Source organism: Ptychodera flava, chromosome 22 (assembly GCF_041260155.1).
Source record: "Ptychodera flava strain L36383 chromosome 22, AS_Pfla_20210202, whole genome shotgun sequence".
Classification (NCBI taxonomy): Eukaryota; Metazoa; Hemichordata; class Enteropneusta; family Ptychoderidae; genus Ptychodera; species Ptychodera flava.
The window spans coordinates 9,740,100-9,752,359 of NC_091949.1; the positions used below are offsets into that span (position 1 = coordinate 9,740,100).

Genomic DNA, 12,260 nt, shown 5'->3' on the forward strand with positions numbered 1-12,260 from the left:
CTTCAAAATGATATATTGCAATATGCAATATCTTCTATAGTTTTCATGAAATGAGACCAAAACTTACCCCATACCCCAAAGTTTTATGTCACAAGTTACAGTCAAAACTAATGTCAAATTCTACCAATTATTTCCTAGACACTTTACAAAAGGCAATGCTTTGTGTAAATATATTTATTTTGTACAAGGACATGTCAAAAATATGAGTTAGACTTTTAACAGACAAAATATTGGGGTTGAATGACTGTTACTTGCATGTTTTGAAGGGTACCGTGAAGGCAGAGTATTACCGATTCGCATATGTTTTTGTTAAATGTGTCGTCTTGTAAGTCATCTGCTGAGCTTACTTCTTACCATAACCTAACTTATGGGCTGCAATTAGAAAGACAACTTATTTGGCTTTAAATGACATATTGCAATATACAATATCTTCTATAGTTTTCATGAAATGAGACCAAAACTTACCCCATACCTCAAGTTTTATGTCGTAAATTACTGTCAAAACTAATCTTAAATTCTACCAATTATTTACCTAGACATTATACAAAAGGCAATGCTTTGTATCAAATTGTTTTATTTGATACAGGTACATGTTAGAAACTTGAAATAAACTTTTAACACAAAAATATCGGGATGCTGTAGCTGTAACAGTTATATTTTGAATGGTACTGCAAAATCACAGTATTGCCAACTCGCATACATTTTCGTTAAACCTGTCTTCTTTAAGTCGTCTACTGAGCTTATTTTTTATTATAACGTGGCAAGTTGGGCATCATTAGAAAGTTAATTTACTCTTCTTTAAAATGATATATTGCAATATGCAATATCTTTTACAGTTTTCATGAAATAGCACCACAACTTACCCCACACCCCAAAGTTTTATGTTCCAAATTACAGTCAAAACTCATCTCAAATTCTGCCAACTATTTACCGTGACATAATACAAAGGACAATAATTGTATTAAATTTAGTTTATTTGCTACAGGTTCATGTTAGAAACTTGAAACGAACTTTTAACAGAAAAAATATTGTGATGCTGTAGCTGTAACAGTAATATTTTGAAGGGTACCACAAAATCATGGTATTGCCAACTCGCATACATTTTTGTTTAACCTGTCTTATTGTAAGTCATCTGCTGAGCTTTTTTTTAAACATAAGTTGGCTATTGGGGTATCATTAAAAAGGTTTTTTTTCCTTTGATATAACATATTGTTATATACAATATCTTCTTTAGTGTTCAGGAAATAAGACCAAAACTTACCCCATACCCCTAAGTTTATATTGCAAATTACTGTCACTACTGATTTCAAATTCTACCAAGCTTTTACCTAGACATATTACAAAAGACAGTGATTTGTATGAAATCTGTTTTATTTGCTACATAGACATGTCACAAATATGAGATAGACTTTTAACAGACAAAATACTGGGATTGAATGGTTGCTGCTGTCATGTTTTGAAGGGTACCGTAAAGTCACAGTCTTGCCCACTCGTATGTGTTTTTGTTAAATGTGTTATCTTGTAAGTCATCTGATGAGCTTACTTTTTACTCTAACCTATCTTATGGGCTATCATTGGAAAGACAATTTTTGCCAGAAAGCGACCGACATATTGTAATATGCAATATCTTCAATAGTTTTCATGAAATAGGACCAACACTTCCCCCATATCCCAAATTCGCAAACTGCAAAGTTTTAGAACAGATGTAGTTTGCAAATCAAACTAAGGGCTGGGGTGATGAGATGTTTGCTATTTCATTACAACTTAAGATGATATTACAATATTACAATGCATATTACAATAGTCAGTCGCTTTCTGGCAAAAAATTATATCAAAGGAAAAAAAAACTTTTTAATGATACCCAATAGCCAACTTATGTTAAAAAATAAGCTCAGAAGATGACTTACAATAAGACAGGCTAAACAAAAATGTATGCGAGTTGGCAATACCATGATTTTGTGGTACCCTTCAAAATATTACTGTTACAGCTACAGCATCACAATATTTTTTCTGTTAAAAGTTCGTTTCAAGTTTCTAACATGAACCTGTACAAATAAACTAAATCTAATACAAATTATTGCCCTTTGTAATATGTCCCGGAAATAGTTGGCAGAATTTGAGATGAGTTTTGACTGTAATTTGGAACATAAAACTTTGGGGTGTGGGGTAAGTTGTGGTGCTATTTCATGAAAACTGTAAAAGATATTGCATATTGCAATATATCATTTTAAAGAAGAGTAAATTAACTTTCTAATGATGCCCAACTTGCCACGTTATAATAAAAATAAGCTCAGTAGACGACTTAAAGAAGACAGGTTTAACGAAAATGTATGCGAGTTGACAATACTGTGATTATGCAGTACCATTCAAAATATGACTGTTACAGCTACAGCATCCCGATATTTTTTGTGTTAAAAGTTTATTTCAAGTTTCTAACATGTACCTGTATCAAATAAAACAATTTGATACAAAGCATTGCCTTTTGTATAATGTCTAGGTAAATAATTGGTAGAATTTAAGATTAGTTTCGACAGTAATTTACGACATAAAACTTTGAGGTATGGGGTAAGTTTTGGTCTCATTTCATGAAAACTATAGAAGATATTGTATATTGCAATATGTCATTTTAAAGCCAAATAAGTTGTCTTTCTAATTGCAGCCCATAAGTTAGGTTATGGTAAGAAGTAAGCTCAGCAGATGACTTACAAGACGACACATTTAACAAAAACATATGCGAATCGGTAATACTCTGCCTTCACGGTACCCTTCAAAACATGCAAGTAACAGTCATTCAACCCCAATATTTTGTCTGTTAAAAGTCTAACTCATATTTTTGACATGTCCTTGTACAAAATAAAATATATTTTACACAAAGCATTGCCTTTTGTAAAGTGTCTAGGAAAATAATTGGTAGAATTTGACATTAGTTTTGACTGTAACTTGTGACATAAAACTTTGGGGTATGGGGTAAGTTTTGGTCTCATTTCATGAAAACTATAGAAGATATTGCATATTGCAATATATCATTTTGAAGAAAAGCAAATTAACTTTCAAATGATATCGCATATGCCTCTTTATGTTCAAAATAAGCTCAGCAGAAGACTTACAAGAAGACAGGTTTAACAAAAACGAATGTGATTCAGTAATACTGTGATTTTGCGGAACCCTTCAAAATATGACTGTTACAGCTACAGGATCCCAATATTTTTTCTGTCAAAAGTTTATTTCAGGTTTCTAACATGTACCTCTAGCAAATAACACAAAGTTAATACACAGCATTACCCTTTGTATTATGTCTAGGTAAATAATTGGTAGAATTTAGATTAGTTTTGACAGTAATTTGCAACATAAACTTTGGGGTATGGGGTAAATTATGGCCCTATTTCATAAAACTATAGAAGATTTGCATATTGCTATATAACATTATCAAGAAGAATACATCACCTTTCTAATACATATCTAATGATACCCCATAAGCCAGGTCATGTTAAACAGTAAGCTCAGCAGATGACGTACATGAAGACAGGTTTGACAAAAATCCATGTGGGTCACAAATCGTGATTTTGCGGCACCCTTCAAAACATGACCGTAACAGCTATTAAGTCCCTATATTTTGTCTGTTAAATCCTATTTCTTATTCTAGGGATCCCAAGGCTTCTGAAAAATACAGGTTTGTTATCCTGTGCGGTTGGGGGGGGGTGCACGTAGACGCCCCCTCTAGCCCACGGCCTAATAGATTGTTAGTAATGCTTGCTGTATAAGTAAGACAAGGAGGCATACACAATTTTCCAAATACGTCTTATCAAAATTATTTTCATAGAAAATATTAAAAAGTAAATTATAAAAATAGACAGTCATCAACAATCTATTTACTTTAAGGAGAAAATGGCAATATGACTATGTGTGTGCGTTTTAAAGTCTTCTTTTTAAGGCTGTGCATTAGTTCATTGCATAACAATAAAATGCCCATTCACGATATACCAATGTAGCAAAACTTGCAATTTGAGTGAGCAGGACAATAATGGATTGTAAATACCCAATTTTGACATTTATTTTCTTCTTCAGCACATTGCAATTAGTAAATAACATCCATAAATCTGTTTGATTTGCTTCATTGGGAGGAAACAATAGTTATCGTATTTTCTTCCGGTTAAAATTGCTGAATTACCAGAAAAAATCGATTTAAAGTTATCCAATTCTATGACGTCATATTTTTTTACTAAAAACTTATGCATTTTAGAAAGACCAGTATCTAAGCTTTCTAAAACTATAAGGTATATGGCATTTCAAGCCAGTTTACTTCATCAAGGAAAGAATGTTGTACCCCTACCCCTAGCTTTTGCACACCCCATACAGATACACGCAATTCAAAATTGACGCCAGAGAAGTAGTGTATAGTTAAATATCTGATGTTAACACTTTTTTTCTTGTTTAATATGTCAGAATGAATAATTTAAACACAAAAAGTTGTGAAAATTTTGCTTAATAAAAAGTAGATCACAATTGTTACATGGTATTTTGGGTAAAAAATTTCAAAATTGTCAAAAAAATTCATTTTAAAGTAGTCCTATTCTATGTACACAAATTAATTTTGCTAAAGTTGGTATTCCTCAGAAAGAGCAGTATCTGAGCTTTCCAAAAATGTAAGGTTTGTGCTATTTCATGCTAGTTTACTCAATTTAGGGGAGGATATAGTACCCCTTACCCCTACCCATTTTTCGCCATTTTTTGCGGTACATACAAATCAAAACCAGTGCAGACAGGTAGTGCATCCCAAAATATCCAATGTTAACATCTTTTTTCTAGTTCAGCAGATCCCAAAGAACAAAAAAATACCCATGTAGTAGGTTTATGGGGGGGTGCACGGTGGGCCCCTCCAGCCCACGGACTAATAATGAAAGTGTAGGAAGTAGTAATGATGTTTGATTTAAAGCACTTTATTAAAAGGTAAACACTTTGACAGTTGTATAATGACATCAACAGCTGGGTCAGTGACAGGAAGTTAATTAAATTGTGGAAGTAAAACTTTGGTACTTTCAGTCGGCTACAGATTGTGATAACATACAGTTCAACTTGCCAAACATAATGATGGTTTGACAAAACAGAACTTCAGTTAATTCATGAAAATAGTTAGTGATGTTAATTGCACAGAAACATTTTCATCCACCCACTTGTGTCGGTGAATTATGAGAGACTATCAAACAAATTGTATCATTACCTCAAAGAATTTGGTCTATGCACTTAAACTGTACCCAAATATGCCTTCTTCTTCCTTATGAAAAATTTGTAAATATTCTCAACACACACATTGTAAGTTTAGCATTCTTGTTTTGAAATCATCAGCTTGAGAGATAAAATGGTTGTCTTTGAGGACTGAAATAATGTAATGTTCTTCAGATACATCCTGTATGGCAGTAGGGCCCTAACATGCAAGGGCCAGTAAGCCATACAACCAAGGTCCACAAAACCCATATCATACCAGAAAACTTTGCTGGACATAATGTACATTATGGAGTGCAAATTTTGCTTAGTCCACTATGGGCAGGCAGGATGAACATTTTTGCTATTATTTTATAGTTTTGGCAATGCCAATGCATTTGTATTAGATGAGGAAAACATCTGAGGTCACAATGCTGGATAGTCAGATACATTATCAGTAATAATCTGGGGATGACGTCACAAAATTCACTGGTATGGACAAAGCTATAATAAGCTTTAAGTTAATAAATTGTGACAGGCTTCTGTGAGAAATTTAAGGAAAAAATATGTATTAAGGCAGGATATGATGATATGTTTGATGACATTGTTTTTGTTAGTTATGTTATTATTGCTAAACAATTCAAGCTAGTCATTAATATGCACAAAAAATGCAACCAACTTCACCATGATATAAATCACCAAATGACATTTACAGGAATACCGTGTGCCCTGAAAGTTGATGGCCATTGGCAATGAAAGATCAGCAGTTTTTAAGCCTCCTCTAGACTTGGTTTCAGTCTGTGATTTCTGAAAATCTCAGTGGGGTGAATGTGACGATTTGTGTTCTGTTTTCATGTAAAGCATGTTGGTTGGGGTGAATGCGATGAGGGGGTGAACATAATACAAACAGAAACTAACTCTGTAATGCACAGACTCAAAGGTAATGTGCATATCAGACTCAATGCGATCTATTGCTAGCAAAACCTGACCAGGGCTACTAACTTTCAAATAGTTGTATGAAATAGAACAGAGAAGAGGAGCTGTTGCAAATGATTTTATGTTTTTTTAAATTCACCGACTTGAACCAAGTATAATTCTCCTAGTATGATAGGCCTTTTTTGCTTACTGTATTCTTGACTTTTATTCTCACAGTTTGTGTTCAGAGTTCACCGACTGATGAGTCACTTCAACAAATGGGTAAGCCTCTCTCAGAATTATCAGATATTTTCAAACTGTTATGCATTGTGTATCATGTGAAGATTTAGGTGTATTGGTTAGCAGACAGGTGATACAAACAATAACTCTATGAGATATTGAAGGTTCAATTTAAAAACTCAAGTAGCATGAACTGGTAATACAGTAATTTGCAAGAACTCATGCACATGTACAGATACAATTCATCGTGATATATCAAAATTGAAATGTTCTATTTGAAATGCCATAAATTATTTCAACTCTGTGTTGACTGATAAAACATGTACTTGTATATCAGAATGAATTGTCTTGTGTATACTGTGATTCAGACTTTATTTATTATTAAGTTGTATAAGATATACTAAAGTACCAACTCAAGTCACTTAAAGCAATTATTCGACCCAAATTTTCTGACAAAATCATAGAACATGGCTTCTATTCTATTTTGGAATCACATTAATTTCCATGTTTTGTTTTGTTCTCAGAGTCTGTTGTTTGTTGGTTTGATGCCATTTGGATTTCGTCTTCTAAACATTTACACTAACGACGTAAGTTCACTTCCATACATTACCAATGTTTTCTCAGCAGCAACTCCCCCTGATTTTTGTATCACTAATAATTTTTCCCAAAATTTTATAATACGCTTGTAGAAGATTTTCGACAGTGTGAGTCTAATTGGTTCAGATTTAATTTGAAGGGATAAGCAAAGATTATGGATTAAAGATTGTTATTCTTTAGATAACTTTTCATACTGACATTGGCCTTAGATCTGTCTTCTTGCTTGTCCCGAAAAAGCTAAAACAGAGTTATTGTTGTCACATAATTGAATCTCAGATATTGACATGATTATGCAACATCATGAAAGAAACCAATTTCATCATTCATCAACAAAAAGCTGATAGTAACATCACTATACTTCTGAGATATGTCAGCTGAACACATTGGTAGCTTTACAGTAGATTTGTCAATTAAGCTTAGAGTGAGATCAAAAGAATACATAAACCTAAATTCACCAGAATATGACTCTGACAATCCAAAACAAAATGTACAGTACATGTATGTTATTGTTTTTGTGGAATGGGAAGTGATACAAAGCTGTATTTTATTTTGATAATTGCCGTGTTAGTGTGTCAGACCTGTAATCCATTTCTTGACCTGTGACCCACGGAGATAAATGTCACTTTTTGACCTTTGAGATTTTAGACATACAATATGATTCTTGAATTGCTTGCACTTGACTGATATGAAACAGCATTTGAAAACTCATTGTCTGCATGAACCCTCAATGCAGACTGAAACGGGTCTGTTTTGATCAGTGGAGTATTATAAAGCCTTGACGAGTTGTAGTGATGAGCATATGCCTGTATGTAGTTTCCCACCAAACGTCACTGAGGGCGCTATTTTCTTCATTTGGCTCAAAATTTAATTGAGTTGCCAAAACAAATACCCAATCAGTGCTAAAGCTGGCATTAATGTAACACCAACCGGTGATGTTTGTGATGCTAAATATCACACAGAGGAAACATTTTGCTTAGCACTACTATGGTTGCTCGTCAATAAATTTGGATCACAGTTCTGATACCATACATGGAAATACTGGTATATGATTTTGAATGAATGTTCTTTTTTGACTATTTTCATGATTTATTTAATGTTCATCTTTGTACCATATGCATGGTTTGAGGAGTTAATATTTCTTATTATAGCATTTTTAAGAGTTGGTTTCTAAGTCTTTGCAAGTTACAAGATTTTAATGCCTGCTCGATGTACACTTCTAATCAGTTCATAAACACAGACTACTGACCTCATTGTCATGTCATTGATTTCTTGGTCACTTCAAGGTCTTAATTCTTTATCTTTTTCATTGTTATTTACATTATTTATTTTCAGACTATCACTTTTTTGATAAATATTTGCATATATCATGACTGTTACTGATTCTTGATTTACTATAATTATAAATGAAAAATTAAACAATATGTACAAAAATGTAATGCTTGTGACATAGTCAAGAACTACCGTACATAGTTGTGAGGTGTTATAGTGACTGTGGTTAAGGTAATCTGAGTAAAGACAGAAGAGTCTTTATTTTTGTTTTGCATCATCATCATCATCATCATCATCATCAACATCATCATAATCATCGTATGTGTGTGGTATTTACATTATACACACATTTATATCCAAGTGCATTATGTACCGTAGTTGGCATAGGGTGTCTTCAATATATGAGGACTCACAAGTGGCCACTGAAGTCACCCGTGGTATTCCAGTGATGCAGTCATTTTTCTCTCAAATTATATTTGGAAACATTGCACAACTCAAGTAGTGGGAGGTAAATGAGAGAAAGTAATGGAAGTGTGTGAGGTACAAGAGAAAACAAGTAGTGAACTCAAGAAATGTTTTGTGAGAAAAAAAGCATTTTGCAAGTAGGGTTAAAAACTTAAGTGGCCATTTTTGAGTCTCCATATGGTTGTTACATTGCTATCAAAGTATCCTGCAGTATAACTAATGTTTTGATGAATTACATGTTTATTCATTTTCAGCTTGTGTCTAATTCCACACTGGTGTCTTTGTCTTTAGAGAGTCTCTACCCAAACCAGGTAGTACCCAAAAAATACCCAAAAGCACTATTGGAATGTGAAATAATATCTTCTGCATGTCAACTGTGCCATGAAAAGTTGGAATTCTGATATCACATGTTATATTACCATGCCCTGTCTGTTGCATTTTAATTGGTCGACCTGAACCATGTGACCGACCACAAATATGCAATAATGGTTCGTTTATGTGCCCATGAATATGAATAATATCGTAAACATCCTAATTTTTCAGCTAAAACGTATATTGTAATTTGTACAAAGATCATGATCAAACACAAAATAAAATGGAACACTCGCGGGCCAAGTTTAGACATTTTTTTGAAAAAATCTCTGGATTTGCAAAATTTTTACAGCACGGGCACTGCTCACTGACAAGTTCTGGGGCCCCGTTGTCATTCGCACGGGAAATTTTCATAAATTTTGATGGTTTTTGGGGTTCATTGAAAATATAATGGAAATAACAGACTCCGTGCTGACCATTAACGTTTGTTTATGGGTGCAGGCTCGAGGAAAGCCAAAATTAGGCAAGCCTCACCCGTTAATTTTTGGCTTTCCTCTCACCCTTGGCCATAAATAAACATTGATGGTCAGCGCGTTGCCCGTTATTTCTAGAATGAAAAACAGTTTGTCTACCTCTATATCAGCATTGACACAAATGGTTGACACAAATCAGAACAAAGTACATTACATTGAATGCTTGTAAAATGTCAATTTCACATTTGTGCCATAATATATAAATTATTCCTCAATGATTAATTTGACATCAAGTAAATGTTTTTGCAGATAATAAGGCCATTGCATTTATAAGTAACTTCTCTTAAAAACAGGTTTGTTATGCATTTAAACAAGGTATAATTTCCAGTCTTTAAAATGCCTCACTTTTCAGTTTGTCAAGATCATTCATGAAGGTTTTTACTTTTTCCCAATACAAAAGAGTGACTAGGCTCTCTAATAATAGTTCTATCTATTCTACAGTCAGTAAGAAATGATGATAACTATAGATCTAAAGTACACCTGTAATGAAGTGAGGAAGTTGGTCGCAATGTATCAGTTGACAGCAAATTGTACAAAAGCCAGACGCAATAATGGACAAAGAAAGCGGCATAAATTTCATGAATAAAGGCATAAATTTCATGATTAAAAAAATATTGTAAACTTGTGAAAACCAAATATGTAACAAAAATTGCAATTTGAACTGTGATATCAGAATTTGTCAACTTCAGATTGCCACATAGTTGCACACTTTATCCTTAAACTGAATCACCTCTCTCTGTCTCTAATCTGTCATCTTTCTCTTTGCCCTGTAACAACAATTTCGGGAAAATCTTTTTGTGTCAATGGATGTGTCACTTACTTGGTCATGTGATCTCATGATGGCTAGACAGTGTTGCATGATGGCCTAGCTCACAAGTTCAATTTTTAAACATCAGCGGCCACCTCATAAGAACTTGTCAGTCTTTTCATTAATGCACATTTTTTCCTAGCAGTTTTTCATTCATCATTGTATTTTTTACAAAAATCAAATAAGAAATGGAGATCACTCTGATACAAACAGCCTCAGACAATCAACTTCCACCGATACGTCTTTGCCGAATTACATGACAGTCAGTGGTGCAGTTTCTACTTTCAAGGAAATGAGACTAGTAGTCAATATCACCAATATATTCCTTTTGCAGGATACCAGCTGACCAATCACTGCTATCCATTCCGTTTTCAGTGTATCCACTGGCCAATCAGGGACACCTATTTTATCAGATGGCCAATCAGCAAAGCCCAGTTTATTTTCAGTATACCAGACAGGCAATGGTGACACCCATTTATTTCAGTTTATCAGATGTCCAATCAGTGACACCCATTCAACACAGTATATTGCAAATGTGTGTTGCGTATTGTGCTTTCACAATATCTCCAATGGCCAATGAACACCATTAGTTGTAATTTTGGCACATTCTAAATAGCAAAAATGCTGTGCTATAAAGTCAACAATACACAAGCACAGGGAAACAATACACCAAAATCTTCTGATGCAGTACTTGAGCGGTTAAATTTAGAAATGTGAATACCAATATACACTTGGCAGTCACCATGACAATACATAAATTATATCAGTTTTTTTCATATCACTTAGGCATATGTAGTTGTAGTACTTCACAAGATATGTTGTTGCACATGAAGTGATAGTCTTTTGAAATGTAGTGGTGCGCCACCACAAGACATGTGCTAATATACTTTTGTTTATGGGGTCAATATTTTAGTGCCCATTATATTTGAGAATACAACATGTATGTTTGCGTACATTTTAGTGTGCACAGTGTCAGAATTTATGGCCGTATGTGTTCATTCTGATATTCTTCAAAAGAAACTGACATTGACAGCAAATTGCAAGACAGCCAGATATAAACGTTTTTGATATGGTTGTGAGTGCAGCATGGGTTCAATTAGACAGAATCAGATACCACGTTCTTCTTGTATCTGTGTAAACAAGTTAATTGTGATATTGTTGGTTTGTGGCACCTAAATGTTTATTGCAAGAGGTCATGTCTAGTTTAAGATTTGTCACCCCAAGTTGCAGATCTTAGATATTGAGAATATCACTTTGAAGGATGGATTGTCTGTCATCACCCTATAAGTACGGTACATCATTTGATTATAAGCCATAATATTTCAAAGTTTGCTTTTTGTTTTCATGACCAATGTATCTTAGTCTTGTCAGAGTTTTTATGGAATGCTGTAGCATAAGGTTTAATGAGCACTAAAAGTGGTGCATTAAATATGAATTGTGATAAACAACACCTTAGACTGTACCTACACTGTACATGTATTATCTTTGTATTATATTGAAAAGTAAAACAGTCCATTTATTTTAATGGAACACCCAGCCCGTCCTCCAAATTCACTGTATACCTATCAGCTTCTCTTGTACAACATACACAGTATCAGTCTGTTTATTTTCTGTTGCTCAACCATGTGCTTCACACCATGAACTTGAGCTGTCTATTCATCAAGCAAATATACATACATACAGAGACACGTACTGTTGTTCAAAATATGCCAGTTGAATTTTGGCGCAGCAGATATGCTGCACACTTGACCATGCTTCAAGAGATAAGTTATCAGTTTGCCTCTTTCAGCAGGAGTCATCATGATTTTGCCTCACCTGAGATATCCACTTTTAATTCCATTAACTCCAACTAATATACTGGAACTACAATGTACATGTAATAATTCATTCTCTCCACATTTTCTTTACAGTTGATTCTGTAT

General features: G+C 33.9%; 1 protein-coding gene across 3 annotated transcripts in view; it reads left to right on the top strand.

The window, feature by feature from the left end:
• Window positions 1-12,260, top strand: part of LOC139122633 (endosomal/lysosomal proton channel TMEM175-like) — a 48,030-nt gene that overhangs the window by 26,259 nt on the left and 9,511 nt on the right. For 2 of the 3 annotated variants that reach the window (XM_070688208.1, XM_070688209.1), the window contains exons 14-16: window positions 6,352-6,396; window positions 6,879-6,941; window positions 8,940-8,996. In XM_070688208.1, coding sequence (XP_070544309.1) covers window positions 6,352-6,396; window positions 6,879-6,941; window positions 8,940-8,996 — 165 coding nt within the window. The remainder of the gene's footprint in view (window positions 1-6,351; window positions 6,397-6,878; window positions 6,942-8,939; window positions 8,997-12,260) is intronic. The other variant, XM_070688210.1, reaches the window with a different exon arrangement.